The sequence below is a fragment of the Tasmannia lanceolata genome, unplaced genomic scaffold (assembly GCF_043159265.1).
Source record: "Tasmannia lanceolata isolate RefF3 unplaced genomic scaffold, GAP_Taslan_0.1 ptg000002l, whole genome shotgun sequence".
Lineage (NCBI taxonomy): Eukaryota > Viridiplantae > Streptophyta > Magnoliopsida > Canellales > Winteraceae > Tasmannia > Tasmannia lanceolata.
The window spans coordinates 28,598,039-28,619,210 of record NW_027518679.1 but is presented as its reverse complement, the minus strand read 5'-3'; the positions used below and the strand labels follow the sequence as shown (position 1 = coordinate 28,619,210).

The 21,172-nt window shown below is 39.2% G+C and overlaps 2 protein-coding genes across 2 annotated transcripts; both read left to right on the top strand.

Moving 5' to 3' along the window:
- The first annotated feature begins 772 nt into the window (after window positions 1-772).
- On the top strand, window positions 773-1,231 carry LOC143890267 (uncharacterized). The gene has a single exon (XM_077394882.1). The coding sequence runs from the start codon at window positions 773-775 to the stop codon at window positions 1,229-1,231; it is 459 nt and encodes a 152-aa protein (XP_077250997.1).
- A 1,393-nt stretch (window positions 1,232-2,624) lies between these two features.
- Window positions 2,625-18,968, top strand: POL (Protein phosphatase 2C family protein). Its single transcript, XM_077365696.1, has 4 exons — window positions 2,625-5,823; window positions 10,178-10,291; window positions 18,128-18,392; window positions 18,731-18,968. The coding sequence occupies exons 1-4, from the start codon at window positions 3,508-3,510 to the stop codon at window positions 18,844-18,846; spliced, it is 2,811 nt and encodes a 936-aa protein (XP_077221811.1). The 5' UTR covers window positions 2,625-3,507; the 3' UTR covers window positions 18,847-18,968.
- Window positions 18,969-21,172: the final 2,204 nt, after the last annotated feature.

Here is a 21,172-nt window from a genome sequence, read left to right as displayed (position 1 = left end):
GAGAAGCCTATGAAGAGCAGATTTTCACTTCATGTTTTTGGGCTTCCAACTTAACACCAAGTTGGGATTGCTATGAGGGTTCCAAGGTGTTGGAACACCACAAAGACAATCACATATAAATTTAGGGTGTGTGTTTATTTCCTTAATTATGCCTTTCAAAATCCTAAACTAGGATTGGATCTTAATACAATCTGATATAACTTGATCTTCAATGGACTCTTCAAGTCTTCATTTATCTTGGACTTCGATGTCTTTGGCTTTCCGAATGTGGTCCAATGCGAGCTTCTTTAGCCTTAATCCAAGCAATGATGTCTTTAAGCAATTATGATCTACAACTTAGACAATCAAACACATTAGTGATCATAAATCACTTGTGTATTGGAATCATCAAAATAAGATGAGAATTGCCAAGGTGGGAACCATCGGGCTTACACTTTGTTTTTAAAACTTATCGAATAACGTTTTTTTTTTGTTTTGGGGGGGGGGGGGGTTGGAAATCATTTACCAGAAGGAATCATAAATGAATTATATTGGTAGTACTATTTTTTTTAAAAGAAATAAAAATATGAACACTAAACATTTTTTAGTTTCCATATGAGAATTCTTTGCCTATGTTTCTCCACTAAAAACCCTCAACCCTGAACCCGAACGCTGAGAAAAATAAATCAACAACGACCAACAACCAAAAGGGAGGATGTTATGGAAGATTATCTTGCTACCAGTAATTTGGGTCTTATGGAAGGAGAGGAATGCACGATGGCAAAACTCTCGCATGCCATCTTTGTACTTTGTTTCAACTCATGAATTATGGCAAGGTGGGCAAGAGGTTTCTAATAGCCGGGAGATAAGACCGGTGCTTTCCAGAGTTTGGGAGCCTCCTAGGAGCGGATTCTTAAAGTTGAATTTTGACGGATCAAATTTGGGCAATCCTGGACCGGCGGGAATTGGCGGAATCCTTAGAGTTGAAGATGGGAACACTCGATGTGTAGTGGAATCAAATGAGGCAGAGATGCGGGCAGCACACAATGGGATATTGATGTTGGAGCAACATCGGTTAAACAATGTTATAGTGGAGGGTGATTCTTCAAATGTTATTAAGTGGTTAGAAGGTTCATCATCTCCTCCTTGGAGGTTTGCTCATGGATGGATGAAATCTCCGACCGAGTGGTGGGTCTCGTTATATTACTTCACCATGTTAGGAGGTCAGCTAATTCTGAGGCCGATAGGTTAGCAAAGGTGCTCAAGGTCGGGGTTTGAGGTGTTTGATTTCCTTTCCCTGAGTTGTCTCCAAGTGGTGGTTTGTTCTTGTGTTGTTGTCTTTTTATCATCTCGATAGGTGGGTTTTCCCCTTGTTTTTTTAGTTGATTTGCATCAATAAAATTCTTTGCCATTAAAAAAAAAAAAAAAAACCGACAACCAAAATAGAAAAGTATGTGTGAACTGGATTTTTAGTTAGTTTTCTACAGCAACTATTTTTGAAATGAAAAAGGATACTATGAGAAGCTCGATTGGGGCCCACCTAAAGGTACACACATGATCTTGATCCTACATTTGAATGCCCCATCGTGTGGATGACAATAACACACACACACAAAAAACATTGTATTCATTCTTACCATTCGATTACCAAACTTAAACGTGGGCAGTTTCTCCTTATTTCTTAATCATCCATTGGAAACCACTAAATAGGCAATTGGGATCTTTCAAAGTGGGCAGTTTCTCCTTATTTCTTAATCATCCATTGGAAACCACAAAATAGGCAATTGGGATCTTTCAAACAAGTGTGATTCTCCCAGTCCACTATGGGGCACACTAATGGAGGGCTCTGATCATGCGGATGAGCTCCGATATGGCTTCTCATGCTCTCTTCTCATATTACGGCTTCTCATAGTACCATTCTCCTTATATAAAAATATACCACTAGAAAAATATTGGCCCAATATTTCCTTGAACAAGATAATTGCTTTTGACAATTGTTGAACTTACTATTATTTAATACTTAAGATGAGGATTCACAGCCGATCCCATGTTGTTTTGTTTTGTTGAACTTACCATTTTATTTTATTTTTTGTTGAGCAAGATGATTGGTTTTGACAATTGTTGAGAGTTTAGTTAGACATTAAACCTTCTTATACTATCATTCTCCTCTTAACAATACATCATTTGAAAGATATTGGCCCTATATTTCCTTGAACAAGATTACTTCTTTTGGCAATAGTTTAGTCTTACTATTTGTTTAACATTTGTAGTGGACTCACTGACCATTTGTTTAACATTTCCATCTGACCCTTCTTTTAGATTTTTTTCTTGAACTTACTATTATTTAATACTTAAGATGAGGACTCACAGCCCATCCCATATTGTTTTGTTTTGTATTATTTTGTCTACATCAAGCCATAAGGTGTTTTGTATTATTTTGTCAATATCAGCCCATTGGGTTTGACTCACACCATGCATTAAAGTCCACCCATCACATCACATCCATGCGATGTCATGGTATGATGATAAAATGTTCATGGTAATCATGGTCATGATGATTTGATATAGATGTCCAATGGTTAATTATTTATTTAGCCACCAATCATTCAAAGAAAGGGGGAAAAAAAAACATTGCAAGTGTTCTCAATTTCAACTCTATTTAATTTCCTTTTACCCTCCCAAACCATTTGAAAACCCCGAGAAAGAGACCTCCTTGATGAACTCCATTTTTCCTCACCAGACCAAACAAAAACCCCCATTTTTCTCCCCTCCCTTTAGTTTTTGTTCCTCTCTCTGTTTTTTCTCACTTTGCTTCTTAAAATCCCACCTGGGTTTTGCTTCTTTTTTTCCCCTTTCTTTTTCTCTGTATTCATTTGGTCTTGGTCTTCCCCATTTGGGTATTTTTTTAATTTTCTCCCTGCATGGTTTTTCTCATCTGGGTTCTCTTTATTTTTTGTCCCCCCTTCAATCTCGGCCTGTTTTCCTCATTTGGGTCCTTTTTCTCACCTGGGTTCTATTTATTTTTATTTTTTCTCCACACCCTTAGATCTGCTCACTTGGGTGCCTGATCCAGAGGTTTGTAAGAGCTTGGAGATTCTTGAGAAGGTCAGATGATAACTTCTTTTATTTGTTATATCCCATTTACCTAATAGATATAAAGGAACTGTTATGTATACATAGCCTTGTTTAGTTGGAACAACCCTCTATTCACTGCCCTTGTTGGGTTTTTGATGCTTTAGTTTAAGATCTTAATGATGCATAGTTACCAGAAAATTCATTGGGTTGAGGGGTTTTCTGGATTGGGATTTTGATGCTTTAGTTTGAGGTATTAATGATGCATAGTTACCAGAAAATTCATTGGGTTGAGGGGTTTTCTGGATTTTCAAGGTGGGCTTTTTGGTTAAGTTCTTTCCTTCTGTACCTTCTCATGGTGCAGAGTCACAAAAACCCTAGAAACGCTCCACCTCAGAGGTCATTTAACAAATCGTTAATGGACGCTGTGATGTTTATGTAGTATAACAACAAGTTATGGGGAATAGTACTTCTCGCGTTGTTGGGTGTTTTGAACCATTTGGCCATGGAAGAGATGGGGTTGATTTAGACTTCTTAGAGCCCTTAGATGAAGGATTAGGGCATTCCTTTTGTTATGTTAGGCCAGTGTTCGACTCTCCTGCGATAACCCCATCAAACTCTGAACGGTTCACGGTCGATTCGAGTACTTTAGATTCGGAAACGCAGAGCGGTTCGTTTAGAAGAGAGATTGTAGAAGATTCAATAGGACTACAAAGACCGAATAAGACTCATCCTGAAACCACATTCAAAACAATATCTGGCGCCTCGGTGAGTGCCAATGTGTCTACTCTTAGGTCTGTGAATCAGAATGCACTGTTTATGAATGATACCCAAGAGCCCGCGGCCTCTTTTGAAAGCACGTCTTCGTTCGCTGCGATCCCTCTGCAGCCGATACCTCGTGGGTCTGGACAATTGAATGGTTTTATGTCTGGACCTCTTGAGAGAGGTTTCGCATCGGGACCTCTCGAAAGAGGGGGTGGTTTTATGTCTGGGCCTATAGAAAAAGGGGTTTTCATGTCGGGTCCTCTTGATAGCACTGATAAAACGAACTTCTCGGCTCCACTTGTGTATAGTCGAAGAAGAACGGGTTTTGGACGTATTGTGAGGAGCATGAGTAGACCAATGAGGAATGTGTTCTCTCGGACGTTTTCAAGACATTCGTCGGGGTCTGGTTGGATGCAGCGTTTGTTTTTGCACCCGATGACACAGTGGCATCCCAAGGAGGCAAAGTTTCAACCTGAAGTTCCGCGGAATTGTTTTGAGATTGGGCCTTCTGAAGGCGAGTATAGTAATAGTCGTAACTTGCAATGGGCTCACGGAAAGGCCGGTGAGGACAGGGTTCACGTCGTGCTGTCTGAAGAGCAGGGATGGTTGTTTGTTGGGATATATGATGGGTTTAGTGGCCCGGATGCACCTGATTTTCTCATGAGCTATCTGTATCGAGCTATAGATAAAGAATTGGAAGGGTTGCTTTGGGATTACGATGATAAACCCGGAACAAACCCACCGACATCTAGGCTTCTTGAAAATGATAATGGTGTTACTGTTTCAGGTTCCCGAAAAGAGGATAATGTGGTTTCTCGACCGTGCGAAGGGGTCGTTTATGATGGTTTAGAAGAGCCATGTTCCATGGAAAATGTGGGTATTCAATCAAATGACGGTCGAAGTAAAACTCAATCAGTAGAAATTGGTGAAATAGTTGAAGAAAAAGATGATGTTGAGTATGGAACTGAGTTACAAGCATCCAGTCTAACCAACCAAGACCTCTGCGGAGACATGAGCAACAGAAATGCAGATACAGCAGGGCTTGCTAACACCTCAAAGCAGATGGATTTCCGTGTTTCAACAGAAAAATTGGCAGGTAAAGGTAGGAAAAGCAAGCGTCTTTATGAGCTACTTCAGATGGATGGCAGCGAAATACAAGACCCACTCCCAGTTTCAGCGTCTGACCATAGAAGACCTCCATGGGACTTGCAACCAAGTGTGGGAGACTTGTGTTCCAGAGTTGAACAGCAAACATTGTCATGCTCAACAAGCACCAAAAGAGATGAGTCTAGTTGCCGGGTAGATGTTATCAATCCTCGAGAGGATGAAGAGGTGGCTGGGGAGGAAGCTAAACATGGCGGCACGGCTTCTTTTTCTTTTATGGGGCACAAGCAGCTTAAGAAATCTTTAGTTGCATCAAATCTGAGAAAAATGTATAGAAAACAGAAATCCTTGCGTAAAAAACTATTCCCTTGGAGTTATGATTGGCACAGAGATAACACACAGGTTGATGAGAGAATGGCTGACTTGGTTGACTCATCGGCACCCATTCGAAGATGCAAGTCAGGGCCAGTTGATCACGTGGCAGTCTTGGAAGCAATGTCACGGGCACTCGAAAACACAGAGGAGGCTTACATGGAAATGGTGGAAACGTCACTTGACAGAAACCCGGAACTCGCATTGATGGGATCATGTGTTCTAGTGATGTTGATGAAGGATCAAGATGTTTATGTCATGAATCTCGGTGATAGTCGTGTTATCTTGGCACAAGAAAGGCTAAATGACCGACACGGAAATCCAAATGTTGCAAAAGACGATGCTAGGCAAAGAAACAAGTCTAGGGAGTCTCTTGTCCGTGTGGAACTTGACAGGATTTCTGAGGAGTCTCCCATGCACAATCAGACCAGCAGAGTAAGCAAGGTCAATAAAAGCAGAGAGATCTCCATTTGCAGATTAAAGATGAGGGCCGTTCAGCTGTCAACTGATCACAGCACAAGTGTTGAGGAAGTAAGTAACATGAATAGATTCAAATGTAGTCTCTTTTTAGAATTTCAATCTACTAATGTGCAGCTATTTTTTCTATGTTGTTTAACTTGATTTCTGTTTTCTATTTACAATTTTGAATATTTCAATTAATTGACATGTTTCTGTTCACTTATTGATTGACAAACATATATCAGAAATTCAGAACATTTTTTTAATGAACATTTATTAACACTGAATTTTGAGAAATACTGTAATTTGAATACTTATTGTGTTGTTTGGTCAATTATTCATTGCGAATATCACACTTTATGATAGTGTCAACATCGTAAATAAACCTTTGAAGGTATACTTTGTATGCTCTAGGCCGGCAGTTCAAGAAGTCGTATGACGAGGTAACCATACATCAGGCTCAAATTTTCTGCCAAACACTCTTCTGTTGTCTTATGATCTATTTATATTTCGATAAGTTAAAGCTGCGAGACACTATATGAACTTTTGGTTGGATTCCTTTTTCCACTTGTTTTCTATATAGTAATAATATATTTCATATTTGAATTATATAATGTCAGAGTAATTACAGTTTCAGTCTGCATATTCCATACAGACTTATTTGTCCTTTTGGTCATTTTTTCTTCTTCTTGTAACAATTTTTTAGTTAGTTATGTTTGTGTCCTGCTTCATGATGATAAATAATAGGCAGCAAGTGTTCATCACTTTCAGTTTCTGTCCTTTGACAACTGTATTACCCCCATCTCATCCCGAATCAACAGTTTGAGCCCTGACAAATAATGGACAACAAGTGTTCACCACTTTCTTGGAGACCAACCCTTATGGACAGGTTGTTGAACTCTGATGTGTTCTCTTTAGAGTGCTACTATGGAAACCAGCTGCTAACTGAGAGTGGAACTGAACAAATCCCTACACGCCACATGGCATATGGAAGGGTAGTTTTGCCATTTTAAGAAATAAAATCAAGGAGCTAAGATAAAGCCAAATAGTTGTTGACGTGTGAAGAGGCTATGTGCTGGTTCCATACCCGGTTCCCACATGTAATTAACATGGAGATATTGCTTCTTCATCTTAGCCTTCTTATGTTCCCACATACAAATTTTAGGCTTCTCTTGTCTGATCTGTAGCTCATCGACTCTCTTTCACCATTGAAGTGCTTTTCCTTTCAGTTTCAGTTTCAAAAACATCACTTTTCTTCTGTCATTGATTTCCATTCAAAATAGATCTTGGGCTCGATTCCCAATCAAGAAAGTATTTGGCATACATCTTCCAATAAAAATCAGCAACCTCGATCTTAATTATTCCAGCATTTAAATCGATCACTCTTACCAACCGATCCTCTAATCTAACTCCTCCAAGCTGATCACGAAGTGCTGGATCATGAAACGAATTCTCATCGTCCATATTTCCTTTGAACTTCGTATCCTTTTTCCGGTAGATCCAAGTGGTCGTGGTCACCTTCTAGTATCTCCACTGTGGCTTCCACTCGATCTGTACGCCACAAGGTCTGCACCACACACGTGAGCTACTCATTTATTATTTGCCTCTCCAACGTGTAACCTTGCTAGGTCTGGTTTTGCCTTCGCACCCGCGGATGTCAGGCTGCCCTCGCAAATTTCGAACCTGCTTTAGCTCTGATACCAACTTGACACAACAAATATAAAAGGAAAATATTTGAATCAATCTGGTCTATGAGATGAAAGGGAGAAAACCAGAAAGAAGAAGGGGGGGAGAGAGAGAGAGAGAGAGAGAGAGAGAGAGAGAGAGAGAGAGAGAGAGAGAGAGATGCTTGCTGGTCGTAAGACTAGTTTGTGGGAGAGAACCTCCTTTTGTTTTCTTTTATCTTCAATAATTATCTCCATTACGTAAATAACCCATTTTTATTCTTAAGCAATCCTAAAAACATTTACAGCCATAGGCTTAAATTATTTAAGTTATGACTTAAGTTGACCGTCCCCGGCATTTTAAGACACTAAAACCCCAAAACAAAATTAAATAGAAAAGGGCTGCTAGTGCTCCTCCCCCAAGGTTATAATGGCACTCTTGCATCAGGAAAGCTTTCAACTGATTAAGAAGCTTATGACTGAAGCCCTTATACTTGCTCCCGTGACTAGCAAGGTTTTGAAGGTGGAGCGTGATGCTTCTCGTGTCGGTATTAGTGTTGTCCTTAGCCAAGAGGGATAGGAGATGGTCCTTTTTAGTGAGAATCTTAACGATACTCGACAAAAATACTCTATATATGATGTAGAATACTATGCAGTGGTCAGGCACTTAAGCAATGGCGACACTAACTAAGTTACAAGGGATTTGTACTATATTCCGATCATGAGACCCTTCGTACCTTCATTCTCATAAGAAGTTAACCTCTCACCATGCTCAATGGAGTTCCTTGTTATAATAATAGTAGAATACACTTCTGTGCTCAAACATAGTGCGAGAACCTAGAATCGGGTAACTGATGCACTTAGCCGCATGAAAGTATCACTAAGTACTTTAATTGTTCAAGTAGTGGGATTTGAAGTCCTTATGGAGTTGTATCCTGAGGATGCCTATTTTGTACAGATTTATAATTTATTTCAAGGGCGGCAAGGAGAAGAGATTAATTGATTTACTATGCAAGATGACTACCTATTAGGTGTAAGTTTATCCTGGATTGTTCTTTTTGGGAGTTAATAATTAGAGATTTTCCTGGGGATTAATAGATTTGAAGTCCTTGAGGAGCTGTATACTGAGGATGCCTATTTTGGACAGATTTATAATTTATTTCAAGGGCGGCAAAGAGAAGAAATTAATCAAGATACCATCCAGGATGGCTACCTATTTTGTCGAACACAATTGTGCATCTGGATTTTTCCCTTTGGGAGTTAATACTTAGGCCCTGTTTGGATTGCAAGAATTTTCGGGAAAAATTTGGACAGGAAAAATATCACTAGGATTTCCTACCTTTTTAACTTGAAGGAAATCTATTCAATTTTTTTTATCTAGAGGGACCTTGATGCTATCCCCCTATAAATTGTGAAAATAAAAGAAATTCCGAGAAAAAAAATTCCACCTGAGATTTTTTCTTGCTATCCAAACAAGGGGATTTAGTGGAAGGAGTTTGACATTAAACTTCAATTTTCTACCATCAATCATCCACTGACAGATGGCCAAAAAGAAGTGACCAACAAAAGCTCGGGTAATTTATTGCAGTGCTCGGGCGTTATTTAATCGTTTATACTTGAACATTCCCCCTCACATGTGGCCCGTCTTTTTAGGGTTGGCCTTCATGTGGCACATGTGGCCCCTCTTTTGGGTTCACCATTATATGAGGATATTTTCATAAACGAGTTTTGAACCTAGGACCTTTGCTCTGATACCTTGTGAAACAGCCAATTACTCCAAAAGCTTTAGCCGTTGGGGAAGTCGTTATTTAATCTTTTATACTTTAACAGGATTATATCAATAAAATGAGTATATTTGGACGGTTTTCTGTTCCCACCTTTGATTCTGCATCAGTTCCCTTCCAATCATTCTCAAATCTCAAGTCACCAAAACAATTTCTTTGAAACCACTAAAGCTTCTCAGTCATGATCTTCGGGTTTTGATTTATGAACATGGAGTATACTGGCAGGTTGGCTGGGTTGGCTTTAATAAGTGTAATTTTCTTAGTGAGGAATTAATGGAGGCGTTTCTAAACTGCAAGCGGTTTCAAGCCTCTCCACCATTGGTTCCTTGTCATTGTCATCATGCTATGCATTTTCGGACGAAAATATTCATTCATATTTTAAGGGGAGCCAAGGTATTTGTATTCTGAGACCAAGATATACCTCATTGTATACTAGGTATACTATGATGGTATGAACTGGAGTCCAGTTCCCTGTTCATCCTGCACACAACTATTGGAGATATGGTGCTCATCATCACATTAACATGCTACCATGGGTTGAATTTATTTTCTTTTAATAATTGTTTTTAGAATAGTGTTGTAGGCCTTATTTAATCAGTGAATTTGGAGCTTCTTCTCCCTTATATATTGCACTGTCCTTAACAAGAGTAATTAACCTCCTTGTTGTGTCCCGTATTACAATTATTTTAACTGTTGATGGGCCATAACCAATGCCATATGAAAATATATAATGAAATATCCCGCCATAAAACTTATTGGTTGCTTAAACAATTGGTTAGTACCAAAAGAAATTGCGCTAAACAAAGTATTGATTTCTTCAGCCATTGGTTAGAACCGGATTTCAAGCATTTAGGATTGGGAGCTAATGGATTTCATGTTTTGAGTTTGAAGTCTTGACTGTTATTTTCTTGAACCATTACAGTGGTCGACTTCATTGTTATCTGAATTATGACCTTGTACTTTTTATTAATGATGCAGGAAGTATTGAGGATAAAAGCGGAGCATGCTGATGATAACCAAGCTATCTTAAATGATAGAGTGAAGGGGCAGTTGAACGTTACTCGGGCATTTGGTGCTGGGTTTCTAAAAAAGGTCAGATGATTTATAATTTTCGCTTTTTTAACCCTTAGTCTCTCCTATGCAAGGTAATTTCGACCGAAATCCAAAATTTCGGATTTTGGTCAATACCGAAATCAAAATCGATTAAAATCGAAATGTTACATTATTTCGATCGAAATTTCATTTTCCTGAAATTTTGGTCTGAAATTTCAGGGATTTTGCCAAAAAAATCTTGAATTTGTTAGTTATTTAATATATTCCTGAAATTTCAGCCGAAATTACCAAAATTTCGGGCAAAATTTCAGGGGAGGATAAAATAATACTTTTTTTTATTTCGTTGGATTTCGAACGCAATACCGAAATTTCGGCAAAATTTTCGGTTTCAGTGAGTACCGAAACGCATTCCGAAACCGAAATTTAAAACCTTGCTCCTATGTCATAAAAAAAAACCTTGGTCTCTCACTGATAAACTGATGTGTTCAATCACTTCATTTTGTGCACTTTGGTATGACATATGACTTGGAACTTTCCTCTTCATTTATTGATGTTGGCATGTTGGTATTCTTGCATGCTTGCATTTTTTGTTCATGCATATTTGTGCACACTTAAGCACGTTTAGGTTCACAGTTTAGAGACGAAATGCAGCAAGGACATGGGGACACAAACTGTTTCAATTTTTCATTCACACAGATGATAGGAAAAAAGTTTGATAGTAAATAAAGGAACTATACAAAATGTCTGGCTTGCTATCCTGAGTTGAATCCACGGTGCAAGTGGAACATGATTTTCTAGTTTATGCATAAGTGGTTTGTTTCCTGATGGTTGCATGGCATATTTACGAATAATGGCATTGGATGATATATTTTATACCATAGACTTTGTTCACCAAATGCACAGTTTTTATAGAGGAAGTTTCTCCTTGTTAATCTGTTTTACTTTTACCACATTAGTGGAATCTTCCTCTGTTACTATTGTTATGAATGTATTCTTTTTATTCTTTTTATTTTTTTGAATGGTGTGAATGTATTCTTTTTATAGGTTTCACTTTCTTTCATAATGCCAACACCTACCAACAATGATAACATTTTTAGCCAACAATGGTCATGAAAATTTGTTTGTTCTGGCTAGAATGTTGAGGCCTACTCCCATAACTTATTCTTTTGAAAATCACCGTGCCTCATAAATTGCTAGAGTAGCATGAGATCCATCTCCTATAATTTTTAGATTTCTTGAATACCCTCATTTTCACTCACTAGATTCTTGAAAGAATTTGAGGAAAGTGCTTCCCTAATGATTGGGCCCTTTTATTTGTGTTGTGGTGTTTCGATAATGGTTATAATAATGGTGGTGGAAATGTTTAAAAACTCCCCAAGTTAATGATCAACTCTCTCGACTCGACAAGGCTTTACCTTTTCCGAGTTCTCGTTTGAGTTGATTTTAAATCTTTCAAGTCAATCAAAAACCCCTTTGACCCTCTAGATTTAAATGAAAAATTGACCGCGTCAATAACTGGCTTGCTTTCTGTTGGATAGGTTTTCATCTGACCCCAAATTTGTAAACACTAGGGGGAAGAGAAGAGATAAGGATAACCCAAGAAAGTCTCATGTGGAGCATGTGGGGCTTTGATATTAATTTGCTTAAGATGGTTATGTTTGTTGCTAACGGATCACCGAAGTCGAGGCCTGTAGTAACAAATAAGGACCCTTGGGGTCCTTCACAGAGGCCTGGACAACTTGATTATTAAAAAATTGACACGTAGGGGTTCCTCCTTTTGTTGTATAGATCTTCACTTTACCCTTTACAATGTGCAACTTTGGATGCCTGTAGTAAAAACTAAAAACTAAGACCTAAGGGATTAGTAGAGACTTGCCCGATTCGAAGAGGTTTTCCCTTGGCCGAGTTCTCGTCTGAGTCCAAGTTTAACCCTATTAAGTCAATAAAAAACTCCTTTGACTTGCCTGAGTTAATGAAAAATTGACTGCGTCAATCACCAACTTTTTTTTACCTTGGCCGAACTCCCTTTCGAGACCGAATTTATTAAACATTGGGTGGAGGAGACAAAAATAACCCAAGAAAGTCTCACTTGGAGCATGTGGCATAATGGTGTTAATTTACTTAAGACGGTCATGTTAGTTGTTAACGTATTGCCAAAGTTGTGGTCTGGACACGCCAAATAATGACCCCTTGTGGCCTTTACTAAGTCTAAGGACAACTTGATTAGGGTTCCTCCTTTTGTTGTATAGATATTTGCTTTGCTCCGTTGACAATGTGCAACTTTGCGATGGTTGCAGTAAAATCAAAGATCTAAGGGATTAATGGAGATCATTTGGGTGATCTAAGGGATTGATGGAGATCATTTGGGTGACGTGCCAATATTTTCATGTAACTTTGCAGCATGCATTAGGGGCAAAATGAGCTCCCTTAGGGAGAGACTCTCACAACAAAAACCAAATGAAAGGTGCTCTTAGAACACAGCCTCGGCCTAGTTGTAGTGGTGACACTAATTGGCCATGAAACAAGAAAATGGAGATACCGATACAATAGACAAAATGCCTTTCCTGTGTGATAAACATCCGCATAAAATGGCTACCTTTTAAAGTACTTCTCTTTTGTTTATGCAAGGTGATAACAGAGAAAAAGTGTGCAAAGATAGGAAAGAAGCCACAAAAATAGGTGTTTTCTGCTGCTTTAGCAGTTTTGGTAAGAAAACCCACAAAAGTTTTCAGTTTCAAATCTGTTCTTCATGATTACAAGTAGTCCTCCCTTTGTAGTCATATTCCATAATCCTAAAACTGATCACAAGCCTTTATTTTCTTTTTTCTTTTTTTTTTTTTTGAATGTTATGCCTTTATTTTCTTCTAATCTCAGCAGTTCAATTATATATAAAGACTACCTTATTGAAAGCACTTAAGTAATAGGCCCCCACCTTTATAACTTAAGTGACATAAGTTTTAAAGTAGGCTATAGTCTCAAGTCTCAACCACTTAAATAACATACAACCAAACAAAACTCAATGAATGGCAATTATGAGAACCTTCCCTCAACCAAACAAAACTCCAATACAACCAAACCACTTAAATAACATACGGCGTAGGAGTGCATTGACCATCTATTCATTCAATGCCCCTACGCGTATAGTGTATGGATGGCAATTATGAGAACCTTCCATTGCCAATGGGTGTTTCAGGGATGCATCACTGATATACTGCTGAACTGGCGTGGAAATTTCAATGGATGCCTGCGTCAATCATTATGGAAAGCAATTCCTATTGCTATGGTGTGGCACTTATGGCGGGAGAGGAATAATCGAATCTTCCTCAACAAAAGTAGGGGTTCCCTCTATATTGCATCGGATGTCAAATTATCTGTGATTAGTTGGATGAAGGCTAAGAATGGCCTACCATATCCTGTTAGTACAATTATCAGAAATTGGTACCAGGTGATGTCGGAAAAAAAGGGAACTCTGCCATCAGGCCCATCTGGTCCCCTCCCCCTTGTGGATGGCTGAAACTAAACTTCGACGGGAGCTCATTAGGAAATCCGGGGATGGCGGGTTTTGGTGGGATTATCAGAGACTCGGATGGCAGCATCATTATGACTTACGAGAGCTCTGCAGGTAGTTGCGACGCTAACAAAGCTGAAGCAAAGGGTCTGCTGTTCGGACTTAAATGGTACACCAAGAACAATCTAGGGCCGCTGCTGGTTGAGGGAGACTCAACCAACGTTATATCGTGGGCTTTGGGAAAATGCGGCGGACCCTGGCGCCTATATCAGACAATTGATGAGATCAGGGACCTTATCCGTCTATTAAACCTCCAGCATAGGCATAAGCACAGAACTGCGAATTATTATGCAGACTCTTTGGCCAAGGCTGGCGTCTTCCTAAATGAGCCGAGAATTGTATTCCCGTTCGTGGCGCAGTTGTAATTTTTGGTTGCTTCATGGGGCTACCATTGGCTGGCAATGGTTTCTGTATTGTTATGAACTGTGGGACATCTTGTCCCCTCCTTTTCTTCTCTAATAAAATTCATTACTAAAAAAAATAAAAAAAACAAAAAAAAAACTCAATGAACAGAGTTAAAACCCAAGCAATTCCATGACCGAAATAAGATAAAAGAAATCTATTTCAGGTCTTTTTCTTCGTGGGGTAAAGGCCAACTCCATCAAACCCTCCATGATGAAAAGAGCTCAATTTTGACAAGAAGGTTTGCTGATATCATCTGCAAGTAGCAGGGTCCATCCGCTTTAGTTCATCTTCATTTATCCAAGTAATCTTGCTTGTTGGCTTGTCCAGCCTCTTGATGAGGAAGCATTCGTACTGATTTCTATGCTTGCGACATGTCTCCTTCATGTCAATTTATCTTCAATTATATCCAGAGGCTTCTTTAGAAGTTTCTTATCCCATGGACTTTTTTTCGTCTGCCTAACCACCATGATCGAACCCATAGAAGTCATATAAGTCAGCCACGTTGAAATCAGATTGATATGAAGACGATCCGACAAGTCAATCATGTATCCATTAGATTAGAGCTAATCTTCCGAACAACCGTACACAGCTCAACCTTTCTCGCTTTCAGCTTGTGATATGCGCCATGTGGAAATCTTTCTTTTCGAAGGTACTACATAACCTGGTCTTCCTGTTTAAACTCCATCAAATGCATAGGTGACATTCGATATGTTGCTTGGTTCGGTAAAGTAGCTCTCATCGCCAAGTCAATGGAGTGTTGGATAGACCTCATGGGTGGTAATCCATGGGGTAACTCATCTGGCACCAGTTTCTCGGTAAATGTCAGTAATTCCACATTTTCGTGTGGTTGTTCTGTGTTGTTTTCTTCTCCTTCGCTAGTAGGTGTGCTAACTAGCGCATATACAATTGCCATCTCCTTACTTTCGTCTTCAAGTTGTCACGTAAAACGTACAGTGACAGATTTATTACTTGACAGATTATTACTGCTGCCCTTTGAGCTAGTCGGCACCTCTCATGGGATTTAAAATTACTTTCTTTCCCTTCCACCGAAAGATCTAAGTGTTCAGTATACTTTGGTGGGTCGTACCATGGTCGTATAGCCATATTCTACCTAATAGGATATGACAAGCATCCATGGATGCCATGTCACACCAAACTTCGTCTTTGTATTATTTTTCTCATTGAAAATTTAACTAAACATCTCGAGGTGATGGGAACTTCAATACCTTTTTGAAACCATGCAACTTTATAGGGATGCAAATACTTTCCATTGGCAATTGTAGATTTTCTACCATATCTTTCAACACGATGCTCTTGTTGCTTCCTCCGTGTAGATTAACATTGCAGGCCCTTTTTGCCACATGAGACCCTTGTGGGATATGGTGCTCCTTCGTCAGTCTTCTTCCTCGAGTTTAGTGGCTGTCTTTAGTCATTGCACCACAGGACTTTCCTCCTGCACGGGCAACAAGTATTTCTTCCTCATCATCATAGAGGCCATAAATTGGTTGAGGTTCTTCCCATAATTCTTATTCCTTGTCACCCTAGATCAAGTTGACACGCTTCTAAGGGCGAGCATAGGAAAAAGGAGAACTCTATGGGATCGACACAGCCTAACACAAAGAGGAAGGCTTTATGAAAGCCTTGGAGCATCCAAAAGCTTTGAGGAGATCAACAAGGTTGAGAAACAAGTCCACATAACTCTTTTTAGAGGGAGACACACCATATGGTATGGTGCATCACCATGGCCGATTGGTGCCTACTTGCATTCATCGACTTCTTCCTTGCATGGGGGCGTGAAATGCACTTATGCAACATTACAATTGTGAACTCTTTTGAATATAGCTATCGGTTAGAGCTAGTCTTGCAATTTTTGCACGAACTTTTGAAGGAAAATCTCGCCTGAGACTTCCATAAATATTACAAGATCATTTCCTGAAGAAATCTTCCAAGATTTCTCAAGAAATCCCAGTCCCATTGCCTTGGCCGAATTCTTTAAAACGCCTACAACACAGTCCTAATGCCTTAGAACTTCATAAACACCTATGATTCTAGGCCTTTGCTAGTTGAATTTCTATTGCTTCAGTGAACTTCTCTTCTCTATTCCCTTCCATGACGCGCCTCCTACATCAACTCATTCTCCACATGAAAAACACTTTGATGTTACCGGTTTTCTCTTTTAGTCGTGCTACTGTTTGCGTGACTATCATAGGTGTCTCGCGTCAATCACTTCCATGTATCCACCACTATCGCCATTGGCCGATTCATTGATGAATGATTTCAATCATTCATATACGAGATCTGATCAATCTGATCATTTCAATCTGCACCAAAACTCTGCGTACTTCCTGCTGTTCTTGTGTGATTTGGCAGGTTTCTCCCGTTCATAAATCATGGCATGCTTTTTCCTAGCGTGAAGCGCATTTTGATATGAGTCTTCAAGGTTGAAGACTCGGAATATCCCCATCTCATCCCTAATAATCGCATCCTTTAGCCCTGAAATGTATCGTGTTGTCAACTGCTCATTGGTTTTGCTCAAGCCCATGTAGATGGACAAATTATTGAATTCAGATGTGTACTCATGTATGCATCCCTCTATTAAAATTTGGTACCTCTATCTAAACCCTTCCAGACTTAAAGTCCAACACCCTACCCAACCATTATTCAAGGCATCCGTGCTCAGGATAAGCACGATATACAAGCTCATGAAAGGGTTTTTCCCATTCGTGACTATCCTCTCTGTCGTTGCCTTTCAGATGGTCAATGGGTTCTACGTTGTAGTTGATTTTTTTAAATCTCTATATGGGGTGCCACTCGCTCACACTACGCCGTTGGTTCTGCAACTCAAGTGTTAAATTTATTACAATTCTCTGTAACTTTTGTATTTCTTCTTGTTGCCTTTCAGGAGGTTGGGGGAAGGGGGCATACCAAAATAGGGTATTTTTGCTGCTCTAGCAGTTTCAAAGAGAAAACCTACGAAAAGTTTCAGTTTCTAATCTGGTCTCCATGATTACAGGCAGTCCCCCTTTTGTAGTTACATTCCATAAACCTAAAACTGATTCTAGCACTTTATTTTCTTATAATCTCAGCCTTCCAAATAGAAATAGATGCTACCTTATTAAAAGCACTTAAGTGATAGATCTCACCTCATTATAAGTTAAGTGATTTAAGTTATGAAGTTTAATAATGGTCCCCAACTTTATAACTTAAAGTGACTTTTAAGTTATAAAATGGGCTGATGGTCGCCACCACTTAAATAACATCCAGCCAACAAAATCCTACCAACAGAACTGAAATAAGATAAAAGAAAGCTCTTTCAGGTCGTCTTCTTCATGAGGTGAAGTCTCGCTCTTGCATCACAAGGTTTGAGATTGTTTGCATCAGAAGAGGCATTGGATATTTGCATGACCCCATGTGTTTCTTAAGCTTGAAGTGTGTTTTTCCACACTTTGATGTGACAAGATATTCAATTTTCATGTCCCTGGCAATAATTTCTAATGTTTTTTTTTTTAAGATAAAAGCATTTATTGATAGCTGAATGAGAAATACATCGTAGGGGACGAGAAGTCCCACCCAATACTTTTTAAGGTTGTTGCATACAACATGTTGGGTGGCAGCAATTTCAATGGTTGTATCTTATTTTGGGTGGCAGCAGCTATTCAGTTGTTCATGTATATTTGCTTTTTGGGCCTGTATCAGTTAAAGTTATCTGCCTATCAGAAGAATGGAGAAGTGGTTGCTGCATGTGAAACCTGTAGTTTGTCATCAAGCACTGCATTTTCTTAGCTTTTGCATTCTTTGATTTAGCATATGCTTTAATGTTACTGATGCAATTAGCTATGTAGAGGACTTGCTTCCTTTTATTTGGAACTAATATGGCCTTATGTTTGATTTGTTTGGTGCAGCCGAAATGCAATGAAACTTTACTGGAGATGTTTCGGATTGATTACATTGGAAACTCTCCATATGTAAGCTGCATTCCTTTTGTTGTTCACCACAGGCTCCGCTCAAATGATCGTTTCTTAGTCCTTTCATCCGATGGACTTTACCAGTACTTCAGCAATGAAGAGGTGGTTTCCCATGTTGCTTGGTTTATGGATAATGTCCCCGAAGGTGACCCTGCACAGTACCTAATTGCTGAACTTCTCTTTCGTGCTGCCAAGAAAAATGGTCAGTTATTGTTATTTTCATAATTTTTTTTTCGATCTTCATTTTGATATTTTCATAAAAGATGCCTGCCTAGGTTACTCGCTTTAATACCCAGATTTGAATCCATCGATGCGGACTTGGTTTGTCCAAAAACCTGATCAAGACCCAACATCATTGTTATGTTGTTATAAACTTTTTGTTGCAGCACTGATATTTTGTGACAATATTTATCTTTTCTTCCAACCCAAATGCCTCTTATTTGTTTGATTATTTTTAGAATATTTTCAGTTTTGGAAATCCATGACTAATTTCTCACTTCAGTATACAGTCTCTGAAGCACTTCTTTTCATATTTTGTAGGGATGGATTTTCACGAGTTGCTGGACATTCCTCATGGTGATCGCCGAAAATATCACGATGATGTTTCAGTTATGGTAATTTCTCTTGAAGGAAGGATTTGGAGGTCATCAGGGTGATTGTTTCCACTGTGGATCTGTCTTGCCTTATCGAGATGTAACAATTTTCAGTAACGAGAAAATCATCCATGTTCTTCCAATTCGAAATATCTCAGCATCTCTATAAACATTCTATTGTTCTTTCTCTTGTCCTTAGGATTTTCTAATGTTCTCCATGCATCTCTTCTTTGAAGTTCTTGATGGAAAACAAAATCTCCCTCAAGGGATAAATATGACAAATAAGTACACATTACAAAGAGTTGAAGCTCATAATTTCAAGAGAAATGCTATATATTTCTCTGATCTTAATCTCCACTGAGCTATATCAGTTTGAGGAGTTGAAATCTATATTTGTTGTTTTCTTCTATGGTACTTATAGGCAAAAATTAGAGGGCGAGCCTTGCCACAATGGTAAGGTTGCTACATTGTGACCTGGTGGTCACGGTTTCGAGTCACGGAAACAGCCTCTCTGCAAAGCAGGGGTAAGGCTGTGTACATCTCGCCCTCCCCAGACCCCGCAATGGCGGGAGCCTCGTGCACTGGGCCGCCTTTTTTTAAACTTAAAGGCAAAATATGACTAGCTGAAGAATTGGTTTCCATTAAGGTTGCATTTGGCAACCCTTTATTGAAGGGGTTATGTGGAGTTTTTGCTGCGGAAATTGAAAACAAAATCAAAAGAAATTAATTCCTCGCGTTTGGTAAACCTGACCTGCAATGCCTATTTCTGAATAATTCATAAAAGGTGAAGAATTGAATTTTTTGAAGCTATGAAGAGTCTTTTGTGAGATTTTGATTCTCCTATTTTTGCCTGTTTCTTCAGTGAATTTGAATGGATGGAGCACTGCTTAAGTTATCAATCTCTGCAACTTTCGTTCAACATTACCCTATAGTCCACTGATAATTTGAATGGTTGAGCTAACTGTTTGGACCCGGGTAGATGTCACCTTTAAAAGCTAGCCATTAAGGAGAGGGTACCCAAGTCCTTATAAGCCCATTCCACATCCATTCACTTTTCTGATGTGGGATCCTTGCTTTTGTAATGAACCCCAATAATAACTAACCCATAGTACAGCTCACTAGTATTATGAAGATGGAGTACACTAAATTTCTCGGTGCCAAAACGTTTTAGGCCACTAAAATCATTGTTACAGGCTGTGGTGAAAGAGATAGTGTGGACTGTTTTGAGAAGGAAAGCTGTAAAAAACTCACTAGTATTATGAAGATGGAGTACACTAAATTTCTCGGTGCCAAAACGTTTTAGGCCATTAAATCATTGTTACAGGCTGTGGTGAAAGAGATAGTGTGGACTGTTTTGAGAAGGAAAGCTATAAAAAACTCACTAGTATTATGAAGATGGAGTACACTAAATTTCTCGGTGCCAAAACGTTTTAGGCCATTAAAATCATTGTTACAGGCTGTGGTGAAAGAGATAGTGTGGACTGTTTTGAGAAGGAAAGCTGTAAAAAACCATAAGAAAAGGATTAAATGTTGGTGTAGCTGCTCTTCACATGAGTGGGGCACTAAATGTAGGACATGTCTAAAACTGCTGCTGGCACCCTTTGCTCAAACAGGTGGGGGGTTAGGTATTTTTTTTCTGTGGCGCATTTTCTCAAACAGGTTGGGTGGGTATTTTATCAAACACGTAGGGTGTGAATTATCAAAAAGGCGGGGGTTCAATTGAGTCTAGCCCTGAGGGCATTATTGGGAACGAGGCACACAAACTCGTTGTCCTTCTACCGTTGAGAGCGGGAGGTAATCGCTGCTCTGTGAGACCAGCCTGGCGCGTTGCCCTCCACTCTAGGAACCCAGTAACTCAAGCCTTCGCTCGAGTCACATGACTCAGCTACCCAACTTAGAACGGGTGAGTCAGATATAAGAACCAAGTCCCAGCCAAACAGGACCAGGAATAATTATCCCACCACCTTAAAGCCCTCCACATGGAGTTACAAGCCCTCGTGACTGAGCTCGGCGTTCTAAACTCTGTTTGGGAGCCTTATAAATGCGTATATCTTTTATGTTCTCTCCGATGTGGGACTAAAAAGAATAGCTCTGTTTTGATGATTCTTTAGTAAAATTACTAAAAACCCCTCCTCCTATGACTAAAGAGGAAGATTGAAACTGGTGTCAATGGATCCATACGGTCCGATGGATCGTCCGAATCCGAACGTTAATGAACGGGATCTAAACATATGAATAGGATCCATGGGCATATTTCGGATCATCAAATCTAGGATCCAAAAAATTTCGGATTGGATATGGGCACCCCATAGATGCCCATTAGATAGTCACGATCCGAAATGTTTTGTAAAAATATCCTCCAAATTTTGTTAATGCTAACTGTTCTATG